This window comes from Ahaetulla prasina, chromosome 1, assembly GCF_028640845.1.
Source record: "Ahaetulla prasina isolate Xishuangbanna chromosome 1, ASM2864084v1, whole genome shotgun sequence".
Taxonomy (NCBI): Eukaryota; Metazoa; Chordata; class Lepidosauria; order Squamata; family Colubridae; genus Ahaetulla; species Ahaetulla prasina.
The window spans coordinates 22,602,715-22,626,662 of record NC_080539.1 but is presented as its reverse complement, the minus strand read 5'-3'; the positions used below and the strand labels follow the sequence as shown (position 1 = coordinate 22,626,662).

General features: G+C 41.8%; 1 protein-coding gene across 1 annotated transcript; it reads right to left on the bottom strand.

Annotated features, from left to right (window-relative positions):
- Positions 1–21,330, bottom strand: DHX33 (DEAH-box helicase 33). The gene is made up of 12 exons (XM_058164396.1): positions 21,011–21,330; positions 18,091–18,251; positions 16,390–16,617; positions 14,498–14,668; positions 12,245–12,430; positions 10,067–10,178; positions 8,572–8,731; positions 8,015–8,103; positions 6,245–6,372; positions 3,462–3,665; positions 2,194–2,280; positions 1–1,270 (listed from the first exon to the last, which is right to left on the bottom strand). The coding sequence occupies exons 1-12, from the start codon at positions 21,282–21,284 to the stop codon at positions 956–958; spliced, it is 2,115 nt and encodes a 704-aa protein (XP_058020379.1). The 5' UTR covers positions 21,285–21,330; the 3' UTR covers positions 1–955.
- Positions 21,331–23,948: the final 2,618 nt, after the last annotated feature.

The window sequence follows — 23,948 nt, the reverse complement described above, 5'->3', positions numbered from 1 at the left end:
CTCCCCTGCGTTCTCCCCGCTTTTGGCATACGTTGGCAAAAAGGTTAGCCATCACTGGCTTATGCTGTGGGTCCACCTAACGCTATTTTCTTGGTCCTCCCTGATTGACAGCTAACCTTCAAGGGCTTCTTTGGTCCTTTTCCCTGGAGGTCTTTGATCTGGGACCTACAGCCTATAAAGCTGCTGTTCTAATACAGAATTGTGCCACTCCTGCTGTAAGGAAGCACAACCAAATCTAACATAATTTTTAGCACTAAGAAATCTACGTGGTAAAAATATCTGGTGAAGCTACGCTCCTGAGTAACCACAGATACTTCCAGTCTTATCTTCCCCTTTTTTAAAACATTAGGCACAGATTGATATCAATGTTTGAGCATGAATTGAACAAAAGAGGGAGAAAAAACATTTCCATCCTAAAAATAAATATTATTTAAAATTATTTTTTTCTCACGTTACATAGTAATGGTAAGATGCAGTGCTGAGAAACTCTGTGACAAGGCAGTTTTCAAAATGTATAGATTTACCAAGTTTTGTCCTAAAAACCTATCAGTTTCTCTTTTCTTTATATGGCATGCTTTCTAAAGGACTGAAGACCAAGGCGGACTTGACTTATATGAAAACCTCATAATACATTTGGAGTGGAAATTAGAGGAGGGCTAATCACAAACCATATCAGAGATGCAAAATCTGCCTGTGGCCTCTATTATCTCTCCTAGGTAGGTACCTAGGAGTGGGACATGCCCACTTAAGGTCCTATTCCAAAATAGGAATAGTGTGGGACATGCCCACTTAAGGTCCTATTCCAAAAGAGACCATGAAAGAAACATTATGAGGTCCAGCTCACTTCTGCCGGTGGGAAGTCAGCCGGGATAGCAACACTGCTGCGTATTCAGTTACCAAAGTCACTATCCCAAGGTCCTATAAGCAATTATTTTTTCCCCACTTATCCCCAATCTTAAGGTCCATTCTTGGCTGCTCTGAGCTTCCGGCGGAAGTATTCGGGGGCAGCGTCATATAGCCAGTCAGCATCCACCACACAGAGGTCCCTCATGTAGCATTTGCTGGTATGCAGCAGTTCATTGTACGCAACACAGGCTGGTTTGCAGTGGAAAAGGACTGAAGAAGGGTGAATGGCCACTGGCTGATGGGTATCAGTTGTGGCATAGGTGCCATCTGGCTGCAGCTCGGCTGTATACATGAAGAGGCTATAGGCCAGGCAGCGGCGGATAGTCCCAGTATCAGAGCGGGAAGACTCCAAGGGTATGGAAAGCTGGATTTCAAGAACAAAAACATAGCAATTAAGAACCAATGCAGAATTGAAGCTTTGAGGTACATCAGAGGCAGGAGAACATTCTGGCTTGGTGAATACATTAGGAATTTTCAAGGCATGCTTAGATTTCTCGCAAATGCCTACCTTAGTAGAAGTGGCAGTCACCAAAAACAGACAAACTGACCAAACCTCTCCAGGAAACCTACCCATCATTCTTACTTTGGTTTTGTTTCTGGGCAATCCGGTAAAGTTCTAAACAAGGACACCCTCTCATTATTTTCCAATTGTCTGTGGGGGTCTATGGACCTCCCAAGCTAATGTTTTCCAACCCTGCCACCCTCTACCCCCCAAAAAGTGAGGCCAAGAGCTTGTCAGATACCACACTGCTTACATCTGAGTTACACCATTCTTTAGCATTAAATACAAACCACCTATGAAAGCAAAGATAAATCTCTCATTACATCTAGGCACAATACATTTTATTTTATTCATGCTGAATAAGTCAAGTCAAAAGAAGATTTGGATCCAAATTCAAAAGGATTGCTTGTCACTGGTTTCTATATCTACAACTGAAATAAATATTTCTTTCAGATAAGAAAATTTGTGGTTTTGAAGCTGTTAAATTTTTTTTGAAAATGTATTGTGTGTTAATAATGAACATCTTACATGTTAAAATTTATAAAATGCCAGTGAAATTGAATTTAGAAAGGGAATATATTAAACATATGATTCAATGGGAAAAACTGGTCATAATAGAATGCTTAAACAGTGTGAAAATATGTGGAGCAAAGCAGTAAAATTTTCACCCACCCACACAAGATTAACTACAGCAGCACTAATCGGACCTTGAGCCAGTTAAAAACAATCCATTTTGATGGACATCTGATTCAACGTGAATCACTTTGAAACCTCCCAACATTTACCTTTATACAAATATCCCTTAGTTGAGCTCTAACGTCTGAGACCAGCATCATGTTTCGACTGTTCACAAAATTTTCTTTGCACCATTCCTAAAAGCAGAAAAGAAAGGAGGACAAAGCAGAGAGACTATCAGGGACATCAAGAATCAAGTAGCAACTGCCTTGGAATAGGATCTTTTAGAACTTCTCAAATCTCAAATCCTCTATACATGTGTCAGACCTGGAAGCCATATTTTACCTTTGTGCCTTCAGGCTCCAGGCCTGCCACAATCATACCATGGGAAGTTGGGAAGTGGGATAGCACAGAGGGAAGTAGGTTGTAGCCATAATCAAATTCTTTGTAGAAAGTCAAGGCCAAGGTGCCCGGCAGTTGTGACAAGAAGAAGAGGATATCTTCTGTTACGGACTGGATATGATTGGAGATGTGGTAGGCATGTGGGTGATGTGGGCAAGGTCTTGAGCGCGGAAAACCCAGAAGCATTCAGATTTGGGTTTTCCCAGATGTGCCAATGTGACACCTTTAATACAAGTTAGCTTTGAGGAACTTCAAGCCTCGGAGTTTGATTTCCTTGGGGATGTTACTTGGAATCCTGACAACATGAGGCACTGAAAGTCATTCATTCCCTATGCTGGGGATGATTCAGATCCATCATTCCCTTTCAAGGCACAAATCAGCATTGGCCAAATAATCTTTCCCCCTATCAGTAAGACAGGAATATTACATGATCGAGTGGTATTAAACTCCACAATCAAGTAGTCAACAGCAGTCAAGGAAGTATCAAGGAGAAAACAACACCCACATCAACACTGACAAGCTACTATATATAAACAAAGAGCAGACCCACTACCTCCCAGCAGTGAAGATTTTGCACACATAAGTTATCTTGAACATCAGTTTCTGGTTATAAGGTGAGAAAATATTGCACAGTGGACATGCTAAAGATACGGTTTTACTTGTTTCCCCCCCTCCCCAAATATTTATATCCTACTCCAATTCTGAGATGCTGGGTAGCTAATCAGAGAATAAAACATAAAATATGAAACTATAATAAAGTAATAAAATATCTTATAAGGCAACAAGAAACAACAAATGACTGAATGCATGCTTGAACCATGCAAGCAAGTTGAGGCCATCTGTACCAGGTGAGGAGAGAATATTCCAAATACTGGGGCTACCACTAAAAAGGCATGCCACCCAGTTCACACAATGAGGGAGTGGGGAATCTTTTGCAATCTAGCACTTGCCCAAAAGGAACCCTTTCAAGGCTTACCCGATTGCCACTGATATTTTTGAAGGCCCGGTAAATGTTGAGCAAAGTGACGTGATCCCCTTCGCTGGAGATGAATTTCTTTCGGACGGCCTGGACTTCGTCCCGACGGGAAGGAGGGTTGTAGAGGACACTGTCCACAGAGAGCAGCGAGACAATGGTCAGGATCTCCTCCGTACAATGGAATCTGGGAGACATTAGGATCGTCTGCCAAAAGACAACAAACGCCATGCTTGAGCATACCTCTGCTCAGTTTTGAAACTCTGAAGCTCAGCTGGATGCTCCCACCTGTTGAGTTAATGTACTGCTACATTTTGCTGCTGTTTTTAATTATTGTGAACTGCTCGTATGTGGCCAAAAGCACCACACCATCATTAAAAATGCTCTCTTACTACCTAAACCAATCCAGGCAATTGGCTGCTTGAATAAACCAAAATGGACAGGGATCCAAAAAGCATATGACAGGCAGCTCAGTTACAAATGTCTTCATGACTCAAAAGGTAAAAGAACAAAGTACGGTATATGCCAGATACTTCAATGTACACTATCAAAAGCAAAGGTCAAAAACACTTTATCTATTGCAGGACAGGATCATCATCACATTGGTGAGGTAGAAATGCATCTCTTCGCTAAAGGAAACAAAGAAATCTCTGTGCTTATTGGGGGTTTATGCCAGGGGTGAAATGCTCCCGGTTCGGACTGGATCGTGCGATCCGGTAGCGATGGTGGCGGATGGTTCGGAGAACCAGTAGGAAAAATCCCTGCCATCCCTGCCCCCATGCCCAGCTGAGCCACACGATCAACAGAAGTTGTTGTTTTTTACTTTGAAAAGCATTTTTTCTTCGGCTGAAAAAATGGTTTTCAAAGTAAAAAAAAAGCCTCTGATGATCGCGCAGCTCAGCTGGGATCATCACAGCCTTTTAAAAGCATTTTTTCTACAACCTCTTCGTTAGAGCCTTCAGTAGAAAAAATGCTCTTAAAAGGCTCTGACAATCCCAGCTGAGTTGCCTGATTTTTTTTTTTAATTTGAATTTATATCCTGCCCTTCTCCGAAGGCTCAGGGCGGCTTACATTGTGTTAAGCAATAGTCTTCATCCATTTGTATATTATACAAATAATATATAAGTCAACTTTTATTGCCCCCAACAATCTGGGTCCTCCTTTTACCTACCTTATAAAGGACGGAAGGCTGAGTCAACCTTGGGCCTGGTGGGACTTGAACTTGCAGTAATTGCAGGCAGCTGTGTTAATAACAGACTACTTAGTCTGTTGAGCCACCAGAGGCCCTTGTCAGAGCCTTTTAAAAGGTTGTAGAAAAATGCTTTTAAAAGTTTTTTTTTTAAAAAAAGTTGGTCACGCCCACCCAGTCACATTACCCACTCACCCACCCCAAGCCATGCCCACAGAACCGGTAGTAACAAATTTTACATTTTACATTTCACCACTAGTTTATGCCTATAATGCTAACATTATAACTGTTACATCATGCTGGTTTCTAATTACTTCAAGCGAACATTTACTGAATCAATTATTGAAAACGTACATCACAATAAGGATCAGCAAGGGTAAAAAAATACCCATTGTTTTTGTGAATTCTTCTGTTGCCAAAGGGTTGGGGAGGATTTACAGGGAAATAACACATAATTTAACCTCCCTCCAAAATACTTGAGTGAAATTTGTGTTTCAATCTGGTGCATAAAACTTGAATTGAGATAAAGTCTGTTGGTTCCTCTATTGCAGGGGTGTCCAAATTTGGCAACTTTAAGACTTGTGGACTTCAACTCCCAGTATTCCTCCCAAAATTCTGGGAGTTGAAGTCCACAAGTCATAAAGTTGCCAAGTTTGGACACCCCTGCTCTATTGGATTCTATTCAAGGTCATTCCCATAGGAATCTTACATCTGGTTTAACTTGTCTCCTTCCAATTTATTATGTTATTCGGGGACTATTATTCCTATTTGGGGACTGACATATTTCTATTCAGTTTCAGAAACAGAAAAGGATAGGCACAATTTTATATCAGCATGAAATAGGCAAGAATAGAAAGATGGACTTAACTTTTTACCATCAAAAAATCACGTATCTATGTGCTTCATCAGCCCATTTAGAAATTGAGGCAAACAACACATAGTGAAAAAGGAAAGAGCTAAGTGTGAATTCAACTGTGTTTTCATGCATTTTCAGTGTTGTGCATTTTATGATGACCCCTATAGAGTTGGTATCAGGGGTGAAATCCAGCTGGTTCTGACAGGTTCTGGAGAACCGGTAATGGAAATTTTGAGTAGTTTGGAGAACCGGCAAATACCACCTCTGGCTGGCCCTAGAGTGGGGAGGGAATGGGGATTTTGCAGTATCCTTCCCCAGCCACGCCCACTAAGCCATGCCCACAAAACCAGTAGTTAAAAAATTTGAATTTCATCACTGGTTGGTATATTCCAAATTTTGGAATATTCCATTTCCTCACCATCCAGTCAGAGCTGAAGAAGCTTCTTGGATGAGAAGTGAAACGTCTTCAAAGAAAAACAAGAAAGTCCAGTTGCCTCTGGAAAAAGCATCTTTGGGAGACATATTCATTTGCACAAGCTGATGGATGAGCTCAAACACCATTCCGTCCCATCCCACCAACATGTCATAAAATGCAATAAAATAAACCATCTATAGAAATGTGATGTTCTCAAGAAATTCAAACCTAGAGAAATGGCTGAATTTCAAAATAAAACTCAAAAAAAAAAGGGGGGGGGCTAACACGCTTTTTCAGAGAAACAGAAACAAAAGTTGACGTGTTACTTTGGAAAATTTGGGCTCGAGAGGAAATGCAGCCATCTTCTTTCCCAATGGCGTGAGGATCAGCTGGTCTTCTTTCTTTTCCACCGCACCCAGGAGAGCCAATTGCTCGATGGCGGCCTGAAGTGCCTCTGTCAAGGCAAACAAAGATGAAATTCACATGACTGATCTTTCCTAAGCAACAAATCTCTAGAGTCCCAGCAATAACTAAGATAGTGTCAACAACTGTTTGTTGTGAAGGATCACCAGAATTCTTTAGTTGTACTTTGTACAGGAAAACCATGGGATTTATCTGTTGGGCCTTGTGGCCTTCTGCGACGTTCCTTTAAGCTGAAAGTTGGTGTGTGGAAAAAATGCTGGACTGAAATTGCTGAGAAAACCCCACTCAACCACAAAAATCACTGTCTTTTGGGCTACTCTTCCTCTACCTAGCCTGTCTCAAAGGTTATTACGAGAATAAAATGATGGGCAACCTCGTGCATATCTTTTTCAGCACCTTATGGAAAGGTGGGATATAAATGCAATAATTAAATCAATAACCTGGGACCTTGCTTATGTGCTGGCCAAGTCAGCTAGGGATCTGGACCCAAGAGTGCAGTAGAAGCCACAATGATGTCTTGAGTCATGATGTCATTGCACCAAGTATGCAATTTATCAGTAACACAACAATATCATGATGCATTTGGTGTCACCATTCTTCCCTCAATGGTGGACACCTATGGATCTGGAGACTTTACACTTTTCCCCATGTAAAATAGAGGCAACCTGGGCCCTCTTTTGCTGTATGCTGCTTTTTCAGCCCTGTTTTGCAGACTGAGGAGGCCCCTGCCAACATGATTACCAAAAAGTGGCAAGACAGTTTGCCATAGCAATGAAATAAGAAACACTAAAATGGCAATATAAACCAGTGGTGGGATTCAGCCAGTTCAAGTGAACCGGTAGTTAATTTGCTGGCTGGCTCTGCTCCTCCCCTTCCAGGAGTGCCCACGGGCCTGATTTTGGCTCCCAGGTAAGTGCAGGGAGGTCTCCTAGGCCCAAAATGGGGCGTGGGGGGGGGCAGCGCGTTCCCACCCCCATGGCCCATTTTTGCTTCCAGGGGGCTGCGGGAGGCCGAGTGCTGCCTGTCACACCCCCTGGCCACGCCCACCATGGCCATGCCCACCTATCCAGTCATTAGGGCAGAGAACCGGTTGTTAAATTATTTGAATCCCACAACTGGTATAAACTTTAAAGCAGTTTTAGCAGAAATGAAAAGAAAATCCTCTCTTCTAATAAATATTCAACCACCACCTCCAAAAAAAGTGTGTGTGTATGAGAGAGAGAGGGAGAGGGAGAGGGAGGGAGAGAGAGAGCGCCCAAATCAGCCTACCCTTAACTTAAAGGAGTCTATGGATATGGAAAATCATAAACCCGAGATCCTAAAAGGCTTCCAAAAATCACTCTGAGGTAAATGGACAGATGTTAACTTGTTATAGGCAGCTTCCATAGTTCCTCTGAATGATATTAAGAATCTCCTGTTTTCATTCAAGAAATAGGGATGCTTAACAATTACAACATACCTACTCCTTTGTGTATCATATTTGTGATTGTTCAAAAGGGTTTTCAAAAATATACTCTTCCGCTTTTTCAGATGCTCACGTAATATAGAAAGAATAGATCTAAAGCTGTAAGAGTTCCCCGTATTAATCCACAGTTAACATATCTTCTTTTCACTCCAATTTTAACAGCAATGGGAGCCTTTATCCAGTTGCAACATAATTGAGGTTTATTTACCTGGGGATGGCTTCGACACAAAGTCAAAGGTAAGGACATTTGGGATTCTCAGAGCCAACAGATGGAGCACCACACTGGCCAAGTTACACCTGCAGAAACAAAGACAGTTTCAAACTTTGTGAATTCTACCAACTCAAGGCTAGACACAATATATCAATAGAGAAATAATTCCTTTAGCTTGCAAAAATGGCTACTGCATCTTTCTTCAGCTGGAGCGCCCTCCAGATGCGTGGTTTTCAACATTCGGAATATCTTAGCCAGCATGGATGTTTTGGGGAATTCTGGGATTTGAGATTTGGTGGGCTGGATGACTGAGACTCCCCATAGACAGCCAACCCCTATGTATTGATATGGTGCCTATGGAGCAGGGGTCTCCAACCTTGTCAACTTTAAGACTTGTGGACTTCAACTCCCAGAATCCCTGGGAAAGCTGACTGAGGAATTCTGGGAGTTGAAGTCCACAAGTCTTAAAGTTGACAAGTTGACAAGGTTGGAGACCCCTGCTATGGAGGACTACCATTCTGGAAGCTTGCAATGAGACTTTCCCAATACTTCACCTTTGGATCTCTGGTACTGTCATCTTCTCAAACTTCTCAAACTCATCTTCCGTGTAGAGGCGGTAACAACATCCACTATCTTCTCTCCCAGCTCGACCAGCCCTTTGCCAGGCCTGGGCCTTTGAGATCCGCTGCACTGCCAGGACCTCCAGGCCACTTTCTAGGAAAGGCAAGAAAATCGAAGTTTTCCCTTTTTGAAATGGAATTTCCTGTTGGGAGACCATCTCTGCTATAACTCCTGTCCTTTGAAACATTTTCCCTTCATAACTGATCATGATCCTAATAACCCTGTTGGTTTTTGCAAGGTCTTAAAGACTGGCTTTGTGCCCGGACTTGAACAAAGTATGTAAAGTAAGTAACAGTATGTAAACTATACTGTTTCCTGGCTGTATTGATATCCATGATGACAATTTGTCTCAACTGCCATATATATTTCTTTTCCTATTATACTGGGTTTTTAACTGATTTTTATGATTGTTCACGGATCAGGGTCACTTGCTTGAGATGGGCAGCTACAGAAAACATATCCCCCAAAAAGAAGTGAGATACCCCTCTAAAAAAAACACAAGCAGAACTAGGATTATAAATAAATTCAATTTAAACATTTGAATACGTTGAATATTCTTTCTAAATATTTTATCTTCTCTCACCTTAAAAATTACATGGGTACGATACCCCAAAATATGGAGAGCCACTTGCAGCCTTTAAGACTTGAGATTCTGCACCCACAACTTGTTAAATGGCTATCTATATTTTCATGTGAATTTGCTAGATACTAATAGCTTAACATAGGCTTGGTTTTCAAAATAGTTTCAGTTGATGCTGATACTCACCAACTCAATCCCATTATTCTCATTTTAAAGCAGAGAATGGGAGATAAGTTATTTGTCAGCATTGTAAGACATACTAGGCTGGAAGCTTCCGTGCTGCCACTTTCTCATGTGTGGGAAAGTAGGAGGGGGGGATTTAGTAGAGGGTTTGCCCTTAGACATAATAGCATTCTTCCTGTTGGTCAAGGTCAGGCCGATCCTGCATCTGGAGAAGGAGTGGTCGGAGTGCTGGGACGGTTGGCGGTTGGAGCATGTGATCGACTGCGGAGTCAGGGGATTGTTTTGGGGTTTTTTGATTTACTGAGTAAAAACCTGGACCTCTCAGATTTGGGTTTTCCCAGATGTGCCAGTTTACCTATCCTAGGAAATAGAACTTTGAAAGATGCTTGCTTCGGAGTTTTTACTTGGAGTGGGGTTTTTTTTCCCTGACATTACTTGTTTAAAGCTCAAGGCTGACTCAGCCTTCCATCCTTCTGAGGTTAGCAAAATGAGGGCCCAGATTGTTGGGGGCAATATGCAAATAAGGCTTCTACACTGTAAAGCACTATGGGGTGGTGTAGGATCCTAAATGCTATTGCTATTGCCTATAACGATGCCAGGGACCATCCCTCGAGCCACACCCCCTCAGAAATCTCTGTGCAAGGCTAAGTACTACATATACATACGAGGCGTATATTTCTTTGCTTTGACCATCCCTGTGTCCACAACGTATTTTATGCCGGCAATGGTGATGGAGGTCTCTGCAATGTTGGTGGAAAGAATCACTTTGCGATAACCCTGGTAGAAAGAGGACAATTTCTCAGGGTTTTTTTTTTAGCTTTTCCACAATGTCCATGAAATATTGGAAAGAATCAGTAAGTCTCCCAGTTTTGGATATCAGGTTGTAGGCAGTGGTAGGCTGCTGCCAGTTCGGGAGAACCAGCAGTTCCGATGATCAGCTGGTCGTGCCCACCCGCCCCATCTTGTCCTATATTTCCTTCATTCTGGCTCAGCTGATTCGTGTGGCACAGCCGGTTCCCACGCCTCCACTGTACTACTTACCGGGGCTGCCTTACAAGGTAAGCAGCTGAGCTTCAAATAGCTGTATTTTGAATGCTGCACGCAAGCATGTTAGGTGTGTGCATGCAGGCGCAAAGCGCATGCTTACAGAACCAGTTGCAGACCACCACTGCTTGTAGGCACTCCATTTTCAGTTTTGAAGGCTCAAATATATAATACCTTTACTACAGGAAACTAATGACTTGATTTCAAATACTACTTTCTCCCATAAGTACTTGTCAGGTGATTACCTTACCCCACCCCACCCCGGAAGTTACACAGGTGGCTACCAAAAAAGGGCCTTAGCCATGAGCATCACTTGTGGAAATCTTTCCAAGGGGACCCACAGACATTCAGGTCTCTTTTCTAACGTCAAAATGTATCTACTTTGCCAGGACATTTTCTAGTTAGAATATTTCTAAGTAAGGCATTCATACTTTTCTACGCTGCTTAAGGTATTTCATTGCTTTGTTTTATTGTTTTTAATGCTTTAAATCAGAGGTCTTCAAACTTGGGAGCTTTAAGATGTATGGACTTCAACTTCCAGAATTCTCCAGGCTGGAGAATTCTAGAAGTTGAACTCCGCAAATCTTAAAGCTGCCAAGTTTGAAGACCTCTGATTTAAATCATACAGGTAATACAGGTAATCTTTGACATAGGAACAGAATTTCTGTTGCTAATCAAGGCAGTTGTTAAGTGAATCATGTCTGATTTTACCTGTTTTGGCACAGTTGTTAAGAGGATCTATCTGTACTTAAGAACTCTGCTTACTGGGGAGATTACAAATAGAATAAACAACTGCGCTCTAAAGAAATGTATTGCTGTAAGCCTTGTCAGAATGGTTTTTGAAGGATCTTCAAAAAGGAGGTGAATCGGCCATGCACAGCTTAGGATCGCACATATAGTGATTACTGTCATTAAATTATAATGTTATTGCTCCACAAAATGAAACATTGTCAAATATTGGGAAAGTAAACCGTCTCTTTAGAATCAAGCTTGACTCCCTCTGTCTAAATGAGCAAATATGGAAATAGTTTGCTACTGTTGTTTCCTAGTACCATATATATTTTTCAAATTATATTTTCCAGCTTCAAACATACCTACGGCCCTTGGATTTCCTGAGGCCTCTTTTCCAACTACTAACTAGAGATGATCCTACTTAATTGTCTGGCAAATGTTAGGTACTAGGTCAATGGAGCCAAGCATATTGGTTATATTTAAATGATTTGAAAGAATTTAACTTGAATCAAAATTAAATTAAAATGTAGTTGCTATTTTGGCTCAGTTTTTTGGCATGCAACCCTGGTATGAGATATAAAGACTAAAGTTATGCATCCATTATCTATCCATTATCTATCTAGTCAGTGGTGGGTTTCAAATTTTTTTTACTACTGGTTCTGTGGGTGTGGCTTGGTGAGCGTGGCAGGGGAAGGATACTGCAAAATCCCCATTCTCACCCCACTCCAGGGGAAGGATACTGCAAAATCCCCATTTCCTCCCAATCAGCTGGGACTCGGGAGGCAGAGAATAGATGGGGGTGGGGCCAGTCAGAGGTGGTATTTAACTATTCTCTGAACTACTCAAAATTTCTGCTACCGGTTCTCCAGAACTAGTCAGAACCTGCTGAAACCCACCTCTGTATCTAGTTATGCCTAGATAATGAGTTATCTACGGCAACAGTTCAAATGAACATTTCTAGCAAATCTCATTTTTAAAGTCGGTGCTGTCCACCAAGAGACAAGCTCATGTTGAAGGCGAGTTTACAATTTCCTTGTCATTTTCCACTGCATGGCTCTGGTTCTTACCTTGGGCGCAACCTGGAAGACCCGGAGTTGCTGTGAATAAGGCAGTGAAGCATAAAGGGGCATGACCACCATCTGAGGGCAACCATCTGGAAGATGCTTTGCAATGTCCCGACAAGTTTTAGTCATTGCTTCAATCTCTTCCTGGCCTGTCAGAAACACCAGGATATCCTGACAATAAGGTGCTTCCTTTACAGGGGGATTAAAAAAAAGATATTTACATTAATTTTACAGGTGAGGATCATAACTCAATGGCCCAAAAGCAACTGATTTTTCAGTTCAGTTGAGGTTGTGGAATACTTTTCTCATCTCCCTCCGTAGCTGCAGAGGTCTCCTTGTGCAACGCTCTGCCGCAGCTTTGAAAAAATGATCTGCAGGTGGGGGGGGAAAGAGATTTTCCTGCACATCGTCCTTTCCTCCGCAGCTACGGTAACATTTCTGAAATGTCAACTTTTAACACCGTACTGGGCCATGTGGGTCATGATGAAATAACGATAAAAAAAAAATGTGGATACCGGTAGCTGCTGCTAAAGTGACCTTCGGAAGGCCGGCGGGAGGCCGCCTTCTGCTGCAGAAGTGGCCACGCCCCAGGAGCACTTTTGGGAGAGAAGGCAAAGGGGAAGCAATCAGCTTCGCCTCACCTCTTGCCCACCTCAGGGGTCTCCCCAAGGGTCTCTCCCAGAACTAAGCTCTGGCGGAGCTCAACCAGAGAAATGGCCTGCAGGCTTTCAGGAGCAAAGTTGAAGCTGAGAGGAGCCAGGGCGGTGGGAACGTCCAATGCTGCCCCAGCGCTCTTCTTTCCTCGGAAATGGAGTCTTGGGAGGGGGAAACGGCAGCCCCAGGCAGGGTGGGCATGTGGGTATGTGTATAGAAAGCACAAAGCGAGGGAGCCAGCAGCTACGGATTAAGGAGCTTTGTGAAACTTCATGCCTACACGCAAAGTTTGGCGAGGGAGGGGGAAGAGATACTTCCCTCTCTCGGCAGTGTTTTGCTTGAAAATATTTGAGAATCTGACCAGAGAGAAGGGGTACGGATTTCCATGCCTTCCTTTACGGACGGTTGCTTCGCATCTGCGACATTGGAAGGAGCTCTGCAAGGAGACACTACCGTCGCGTGGTAAGGAGAGCGCGAGGCGTGTGGGGCGCATCGCTTGGTCTCCTGCTTCTTTTTCAGCCTTAATCACTGCAAAAGCGGCCACACTTGGACTGGGAGGCCTCCGTGGGTAACACAGCAAGAGGGATGCAGGCCGGGGGCTCGGTGGTCAGGAAAGATGGGGTTTTGTGTGGATGAAGGGGCGATCTCTCCCTCCCTCCTCTGTCCCACTGCAGGGCTGCCATGGAGCTTACACAGGGCAGGGCTGGGCTGGCAAGAATGTGCCGGAAACATCTCCAGGCTCCCGGAGAGACAGAAAGAGAGGTAGTCCAGGCCCTTGCTGGCACAGCTGATCCGCGGGCCCAGATTAAGGGGCTGAGCAGCCATGAAGTGACCGGGGAAAGGAAGGGCTGCCTCCTATGCTGGCCATACCCACCCCCTTTAATAGGGCTTATTTTTGGGGTAGGACTTATATTTAAACTTAAAACTTATTTATTTCATATGGCTGGACTAGCCTGATTTTTATTTTTATTGGATGGGTTTTAAAATTGTGTTATTTTACAGGGGAGTATGTTTTTTAACGTTTTGGGCATTTAAATTAGTTTTTTAAGGGTTGTTTTTAAATTATTGTGTGTATTTATATTTTATCTGCCTGTTCACCGCCCTGAGTCCTTCGGGAGAAGGGCGGTATACAAATTAAAATATTATTATTATTATTATTATTATTATTATTATTATTATTATTATTATTATTATTATTATTATTATTATTATTATTATAATATTAGGACCACCCCCAAAAATCAGGTTAGCCCTTACTTTCAGAGTAGGTCATATATTTCGGGGAAACAGTATTTATAGGAAGTAGTTAGACCAGGCTCCTCTTTAAGTATGACAGGAATTACATTTAAATTCAAATTGTTTACAGTATCAGACATCTGCTTTCAATTTTTCATGTAGCCATAGAGCTTACTGGGTGATGCTAGGCCATTTCCCAGTTTAATCTACCAAAGAGGATTGTTACGATGGTAATAAGGGGTACAGGAAAAGAGGCAGCAATAAACTTGTGCGCTATCGGGAGATCACAAAAAGAGCAGAATTAAACAATATATATCAGATAAATAAAGAAACAGCAGTCAAGATAGAAACTTCCCAGAGTTGTACCTGATGGATCTGGAAGACTGTCACTAGAGCTGCTTGGAGGTAATCACTCTGAGATTGCTTCGTGTAGAAAATCTGGATGGGGTGTTGCCTGCCTTCCAAGTAGAGAACTGGTGCTCCATTGAAGTACTGGGAGAACAAGTCTACATCCATAGTAGCTGACATGACAATCACCTGCAAAAATGTTGGGTTATAACCAAGAAGTGCTCTGGGCTAGAAGTAAGTTTATAGTAAGGGGGTTTTGCATTTTGATCTGCTCAAATATACAAGCTGCAAATACAGACAGTCCTCGACATACGACCATGATTGAGCCCAACATTTCTGTTGCTAAGTGAGACATTTGTTAAGTGAATTTTGCCCCATTTTATCACCTTTCTTGCTACAGCTGTTAAGTGAATCACTGCAATCGTAAAGTTAGTGACACAGTTGTTAAGTGAATCTGGCTTTCCCATTGGTTTTGCTTGTCAGAAAATCGCAAAAGATGATCACAGGACTCTGGGATCCTGCAACCGTCAGAAATATGAACCAGTTGCCAAGTATTTAAATTTTGCTCATGTAACCATGGGGATGCTGCAACAGTGTAAGTGTGAAAAACTGCCGTAAGTCACTTTTTTCAGTGCTGCTGTAACTTTGAACGGTCACTAAATGAGCTGTTTTAAGTGGAGAACTACCTGTACTTAATTCATTTGTATAGGGTTGAAGGCTTTTTAATGCAGATTCCATGCATCCCTGACTTGCCTTCATCTTTCACGTCAACCTTGGCCTGAGATAAGATGCATCTAGGACTTCAATCAGAGGTGGGTTTCAGCAGGTTCTGACCAGTTCTGGAGAACCCATAGCGGAAATTTTGAGTAGTTCGGAGAATCGGTAGTAAAAATTCTGACTGGCCCCACCCCCATCTATTCTCTGCCTCCCAAGTCCCAGCTGATCGGGAGGAAATGGAGATTTACAGTATCCTTCCCCTGCCATGCCCACCAAGCCACGCCCACCAAGCCATGCCATACCCACCAAGCCACACCCACAGAACCGGTAATAAAAAATTTTGAAATCCACCACTGACTTCAATACAGGTAGTCCTCAACTTACAACAGTTTGTTTAGTGACGGTTCGAAGTTAAAACAGCACTGAAAAAAGTGACTTATGGCCATTTTTCACACTTATGACCGTTGCAGCATCCCCACGATCACGTGAATAATATTCAGATGCTTGGCAGCTGACTCACATTCATGACGGTTGCAGTATCCCAAGGTCATGTGATCCCCTTTTGCAACCTTCTGACATGCAAAGTCAATGGGGAAGCCAGATTCACTTAACAACCGTGTTAATAATTTAACAACCACAGTGATTCACTTAACGAAAGTTGTAAGAAATGTCATGAAATGGGGCAAAACTCACTTAACAAATTTCTCGCTGACCAACATAAATTTTGGACTCATTTTTGGACTACCTACACCTACAGGGATCACCTTTTCAGTCAGTTCATTAAAATAGAAATCAATTGAAGCCTAACAGATTTCTTACATTGTATATTTTTCTGAAGCATGAATATTACAATACAATATCTCAAAATTACAAGCATCTTATTTTTTTCATTTAAAGTCAAAGACTTTTTAAAAAAGCAATATTGAATAAAAATCAGCCCTTCTTGACAGTACTATAATGGATGTTATATATCCGATATCCGATAAAAGAATATCTGTTTAAACAATATTGCCACAAATCCAAAGATTTTTTTAAAATAAATTGCTTCTCACTTTCCTCTGCAGCTAACCAGAAGATTTTTGCCTTGTAAATGTTAAGTCAGGAAAAAAAATGGCCTCTAACAGCCTCCTATCGGGCTTCAAGTCTCATTAGCCCTGGCTACCACTCCGTTCCCTTCACTATTCAGCACTCACTTTCAAGGGTAATTTGCCAAGCTCCTTCCGTTTCTTCTGGGCTGCTTTCACTATGCCAAAGAGCACGTCGGTGTGGACTGTCCTCTCATGTGCCTCATCCAAAATGACCACACTGTATTTATGCATGAGAGGGTCGCCAATGGCTTCTCGGAGCAACATCCCATCTGTCAGGAACTTGATTTTTGTCTCATCGGAAGTGAGATCTTCAAAGCGCACCGTGTAGCCAACCTAAGAAGAAAAGCCATTGGGATTAAAAAAAGAGAGTTAGCCATGTGTCAATCATTTAGAGCAGGGGTCTCCAACCTTGACAACTTTAAGGCTTATGGACTTCAACCCCCAGAATTCCTCAGCCAGCTTTGCTGGCTGAGGAATTCTGTGAGTTAAAGTCCACAAGCCTTAAAATTAAGCCAAAGTTGGAGACCCCTGATTTAGAGGCATCTTTAAACATTTAAAACAAGCACAACAGAATAGTAAAAAGCTACATATGTATTGGCTCTTTGAGGCTGTCCAGACAAGAAGCACCAGCCATGAAAATGAATATTACCTTTATTGTAAGGTTATAATAACAGAATCTTGCAAGTCTGAAAGTATCTCTCCCCTCCCTTACTTTTACTCTTCTGAAAACTAGGCAGGGTCCCCTCTGAGACACTTTCTTCTACTCTATCCCTCCTTTGGATTCAGATTTCATTTATCAGACCCTTGCCTAGGCTGCAACCCTTCCTTCTATCTTCCAAGTCATTCTCATTGTAATATACTATTACAATATATTACAAATGTAAAATAAAGGGAGAAGAGTAAGACAAGAGAGAGTGGTGTGGTGGTCTAGAGGTGGAGCACTCGCCTCCCAATCAGGAGGTTGTGAGTTCTATCCTAGGTAGAGGCAGATATTTCTCTCTTTCTAGGCACATTGAGATTATATCTGCTGAATATAACTCCACGTTGGCAACAGGAAGGGCATCTGGCCAGTAAACACTCGACTCCATTCAGTTGCCCAGACTCTGCCCCGCAAGGGATTATAGGATCACTAAAAGACAATGAAGAATGAGACAAGAGACAGCCCACCACCAAAAAACCCCAAATAAAGTATGAATGTGGAAGAGCTGATTTCAAATCTTATTAAATAATCCTAGATAAATAATCAGAGTGTTCTATATACAAATAAAAACTTCTTATATTGTATTTGGTCAGCTTTGCTGGCTGGGGAATTCTGGGATTGAAGCCCATCAGGCTTAAAGTTGCCAAGGTTGGAGACCCCTGGTTTATACAGTCAGCATATTGCCTCCAACAATCTGGCTCCTCATTTTACAGACCTCAGAAGGATGGAAAGCAGAGTCAACCTTGAGCAGGTCAGGATCGAAGTCCTGGTAGTGGGCAGAGTTAGCCTGCAATACTGCATTCTAACCAGTGCACCACCATGGCTTCTAGTTAACATCAACTAAGTAGCATTGTTATTATGATTTGAAAATCTTAGTTTTAATTTTTATATCTGGGGAAATTACTGCTAAAATGTACTATGATTGGCATAGTAAAGCAGGAGTTGGCTATTTGTAGCCTTCATTCTATTTCAAAACTTCTCTGCAAAGCATCAAATCAAGGTTCTAATAAGATTATACCTTAGGATAGAGAGTGGAAGGTGTCAAACAATAGAAACAGAGAAACAGAGAAAAGGAGGATCCAAAAAGAAAAAAATAATCTACATACCAATTTTCCTAATTCATTTTTCTTCTCATCTGAGACACGGGTAGCCAAGGATATAGCAGCTACACGACGAGGCTGGGTCACAGCAACTATTCCTTGGCGCCCAATTCCCCCCTCGTAGAGATACTGCGGAATTTGAGTTGTCTTTCCGGAACCTGTTTCCCCTACAAATTATTAAGCAAATAAATGTCATTTTGTTAAATAGATCAGATATGGCATCTCCACTATTTCATCCTAACAGAAAGAATCTAAGAATCGTTTTCTGAATTCATTTAATAAAACAGTAGTCTCAGTCAGCTTTCTCCAACCTGGGTACCAACGTACACTAAAATTCTCAGTGATAATCATCACTGATAATTCTCAGTGAGAATTCTGGATTTTAAGTCCATCCATTATTCATGTTGTGGATACTAGTAATATGTTCACTGGAACATACTTCTAAGCAAATACTGTGGGACTGCAGCCTTATTTTACCTGCTGCTTATTTTACCTGCTGCTCTTCAAGTAGATTCTAACATTGGGAGCCAACTTGGTGTAGTGGCAAAGGTGATGAGCTAGAAACTAGGAGACTGTGAGTTCTAGGCCTCCCTTAGGCATGAAAGCCAGTGAGTAACTTTGGGCCAGTCTCTGTCTCACTCCCTCCCCTCCTCTCCAGGCTAACCCACTTCACAGGGTTGTGGGGAAAATAGGAGTCAGGAGTATTAGGTATGATTGCCCCTTGAGTTACTTATAAAGTAACAAAAGTGGAGTAAAATCTGATAAAAATAAAATATATTAAAAAGTTGGATAAAAATATACTACCAATTATTATTATTATTCTCATTCTCCTCCCCCATTAACAAAAAAGGTACTGACAATTATCGTAACAGTAGTACAATATATCTGGAACATTCCAAATTGGAGAAAGGAGTTTTACAGTTTATCTACAGGAGCTGTTCTTTCAGCACCCAAAAAAATGAGCTAGGTACAACTTCCCAGCCTATGTGAATGTCTTGGTACTGTTAACTATAAAGAACACAGCCATTTATTATCTCCAGCAGTAAAATATGCATGCCAACTATTTATTTGCCACAATATTTAAAAAATCAACGTGTTTTACATTTGTGACTGATTACCCTTCTAAAAATTATTGATTACTGTGATATATTACTGTTTGATTTGATTTGTCTGTATTTTAGGACGATTTGGAAAATCCCCCTATTTGCTGAGTTCCTACAACATGCTAATCCCTAATCCTGGCTAAGAAAACACAGTTGTAGGGGTCAATAATACGCTACCTCCAAGATACCGAGCCCCATTTTAGCTTCTTCTAAAGCTTGCATGAATTTAGACTATGTTTAATGTTACACTGTAATTCATGACTTATTTTCACCTACCCAAACATTGTTTTCAAACCTTAGTATGACATATATGCTAAACAGCTGAGTAGCCTCAGATTAATTACTTTCTGTCAGATAAATAACTGATTTCAATAAATGAAGAAAATAAAGTGTAAAATCCCCCCCTTTAAAGATTGGCTTGTATTTCAAATACTTAAAAATAATTGAAAAGAGGGTAATTCATATCTAACCAAAAAAATAGGGGCTGTCATCAGCACCCCATGTACCTTTTTGAGGAAACGTAGTAAAATCTACAGGTAGTTCCTCAATTTATGACCACAATTGAGACCAAAATTTCTGTTACTAAAGGAAACAGCTGTTAAGTCAATTGTGCCCTATTTTACAACCTTTCTTGCCACAGTTGTTAAGTGAATCACCACAGTTGTTAAGTTAGTCACATGGTTGTTAAGCGAATCTGGCTTCCCCATTGACTCTTCTTGTCAAAAGGTCCCGAAATATGATCACATGACCCTGGAACAGCGCAACCATCATAAAACATGATTTAGTTGCTTTTGATCACATGATCATGGGGATACTACAAGGGCCATCACCCATCTCCTTCCACTTATGACCGCATGACTGTATCTTTGTTGCTTTTATCCTTACGATTTATATCGATATTGTTTCCCGATTGCTTATTTGTAGCCTATGACTATCATTAAGTGTTGTCTCATTAAGTGTTCAATTTGTACCCTATGACTACCATTAAGTGTTGTAAGTGTTGTACCTTGATGAAGGTATCTTTTCTTTTATGTACACTGAGAGCATATGCACCAAGACAAATTCCTTGTGTGTCCAATCACACTTGGCCAATAAAAAATTCTATTCCATTCTATTCATAAGTGTGAAAAATGGTCACAAGTCACTTTTTTTCCATGCCACTGTAACTAAACTGTTGTAAGTCGAGGACTACAAGTATCAGGGAACCATAAGCTAACATCTGCCAAAAAACAAGATGTCAACAGCTATAGCTGTTGCTATATAATAGGGATAGGAAATGTGGAGCAGCTACAGCTCCACAATTCCTATTCCTACTTTGGGAAACCTAAGAGCGGCAGTTCAAAGCACAACATTAAAACCACACTGAGAGCCGGTCACAAACTCCGGCCCTCCAGCACTGCAGAGAAAGAGGCGGGTAACAAGAGGCTCCCCAGCTAAAGTCTCACTGCAAAAAGGATTCAACATAAAAAGCAGGGAGCATCCGCGGGTCTTTTTCAGTGGCCAAAAGGGAGCCTCGCATCTACTCGGGGGGCGGAAGGTAAAAAGAAAAGCAACATTCTCACGTTCTGCTTTTCTTCCCTTCGAGGGTAAAAATTTCCCCCGAAGAGGCAATTGACAGCAAAGAGAGGCTATGGGAAAGCCACGCCCTCCGCACCGCAAAGCGAACCCGACGCCAGACTCCGCCCCTTTCCTGCAGTAAGCAGGGAGGAGCACTCCCGTTCAACCCCCCCTCCCCTTCGGGAAAGGGGCGAGGCTTCTGCTGACTCCTCCCCCCAAAGCAAGGCTGTTTTAGGAAGGGTGGGGGAAGGGCATGATTCCCTCACCGATCAGCACCGCGCAGTCCAAGGTACGGAGCTGTCCGAGCAGCGTCCCCCGCGCCTGGAAAATCGGCAGGCTTCGACGCTGGCTGTCGATCCCTATGGAAGAGGAGGAAGACGACGACGACAAAGAAGAGGAGGACGACGACGACGAAGGATGGCGCTTCGTCCCCGGCGTCGTTAGTAACATCGCTCGGCGCGATCCAGAGGCGAGAGGCAGCGTGGTGGACGCCAGCTTCGGTTTCTTGAACGGGGGCAGCTCCCCGGTCCTCTGAGGCATCCTTGGCGCCCAGTGGTAGCGGCGGCGTCCTCCTCGCCGGCGTCAGGTAACATGCTTCGCCGGGCCCCGCCCCTCAGTTTGCCTCAGAAAAACGCGGACTACATTTCCCAGCGATCCTCGCGCCCGCCTTTGGTCAACGCCCGCTCGCTAACGTCGTAGGAGGCTCTTTGGGGATTGTAGTTCGCTCCCGCTTTCTCCAGTTTAGGCATGCGCGCTACTGCTCACCTCCAGGGCTGAGCCTTCTGGGTCTGCAAGTTAACGCTGGCCTCAGGCGCGAGAAGCGCGGTTTTGTGAAACAGGGTGTTTGTGTTGCACGTTGGAGCGGTTCCCGCCCTCGTGTTTTGCTTGTTTAACTTTATTTCCTGATGTTCTTATCTCCGGGAATTCCAATTTCCACAAGGCAGGGGGCCGAGCTCTTTTTATAACCCTTTTATTCTTTTTAAACCATGTTAACTATTCTGAGTCAGAGATGCACGATATTCAATTTTATGTAGGATTGCCGTGTAAGTAATTTGCAGTATGTGGACAAAGGAGTAGGCTTACAACTTTTTCTTTCATTGCCGCACGACATTCTGGATTCACGAGGAAAAGTGCCGTTATTTTTAGCCGCCTAATGGTATTTACTTCTATTTTGTCAGTTAACACTTAACTGGATTCTGTAGATTTTAAGTCATCTAGGTCAGAATTCTGGGAGTTGAAGTCCTCCAGGCTTAAAGTTGCCAAGGTTGGAGACCCCTGATCTAGGTCATGGTTGTCCCAAAAGTGCCTTTTCAGGAGGTAACTGGACTGTTTTTTTCTTTTGAAGACTGCCAGAGCTGAAGAAGCTTCTTGGATGAGAAGCGAAATGTCTTAAAAAGAAAAACCTGAAAAAGCACCTTTGGGACTTAACTGGATTGCTTTTATGAGACACCAGAGCTATCTTTTAGTTGTACTACCAGGGAATCCTGAATTTTTAATACTTTACCACAAAACATTGAAACTGAGCACTTTAGACTTAACTGGATCCATTTTTCATACTGGAATCTCAATAATTAGTTGAGAAAACATACATATAAAACTGCAAAACAAGATGGTTTGAACTCACATGCAACCAGGACCTTGTTTTTAAAATCATCACAGTATTCACATTTTGTTAAATAAGAGTATTTGTTAAATACAGTAAGAAAGGTTTATCCATGGGATTTAGAAATCTGCAAAATCCACCTTTTACACAACCAGTTTAGATTTTACTTTGCAGAACATAATACTATATGAAAGGTAACATTTCACCCACTCTGAGATGTGGGGGAAATAAGAGTTTGGGAAATGAGAATTCACTGGTGGTTGTATAAATTTTTGTGATTCTCAGTTGTTTGAAGTATTTAGAGTCACTCTAAGTGCAGAGGCCAGCAAACATAATAAAATTTAGCATCTTTATCAATACTGAGTTTCAGAGGCAGTACTGCACTGCCCCCAACATCAGAATTATCTGTATGAAGTAGTGATTGCTAACTTTATGAATCTTATCTAATGTTAAATCTGTTCATAGTTTATCTTCCTTATATAACTCCACTAAAAAAGTCATCTAAAGTTTAATGTAAAAGAAGCCCAAACATTTGACTGTACCCCATGTACCTTATAAAAAGAAGCCCAAACATTTGACTCTACCCCATGTACCCCATAAAACAATTACTCACAATTTATGCTGATCCATACATTTTACACTCCTAATGTAAGGGAGGTTGGTCCATGAGGAAGAAGAATGCATTTGAAACCTTTCAATCTACATCAAGTCCAGTTTTACTGTTCCAATTTTTTAAAAATCAGCACACGCGCACAAAAGTGCTTGTTTGGTACTGTATTTTAAACGAGCACTTTTAAGTTTGGAAACAGGAAAAGCTAATGAGAGCAATGCAGTTATCTGGACAGTACCAGCAACTGTGTAGCTTAAGTTATGAGGAGGGCTGACTGTTCATCAGAGAACATACAGAATGGTTAAAGACTGCCTGTAAGCCAAGTGGCTCATCAGTCAGAGTTTTTTTTACATACCAAACACATCAGAATTTGTTCTACCTTAAGTATGTCAAAATTTAATAGCTTCACACTCTTCAAACTCCTAGACCGCAGCTCAACTCTGAACTCTTACATTTTTTAACTGACCAAGACCTGGGGCACAAAAATCTTAAGATCTCACAAAATTTTATGATCTCAGAATTTCAGCTATCTTTTATTTGGTGGGATTGATTCTAAGGCCACTGTGCAGCAATTTAAGTGTGAAACTCAGAAGGTAATTCGCCCACACAACAGGCCAAATAAAGCACTTTTTAGCCCTGAAGAGAACTGGCCTTTCATAAAACAGATATTTTGAACAAATTATAGAACTTTCATTCTTCCAGTGCAGTCTGTCATAAGATTTGTATGAAACAGTATGTTTCTTAGTGTCTTAGATGTTTCCTTTTCAAGTAGCAATAGAGGAAGACAAATCATGTTCCATGAAATACAAAAATAGTAAAGATGCTGATGGAATTGAAGATATAAAAGTCAAATGTCTATAGTATATACCATAATAGTGTCTACTTTGACTCTAATCCCAAACCCCACATAAGAAATCTGCTTTTAAGAGAATATATAACACTGTACGTAAGGAAGATGGGTTGTACCTTATAGCTAACCAATTTTACAATC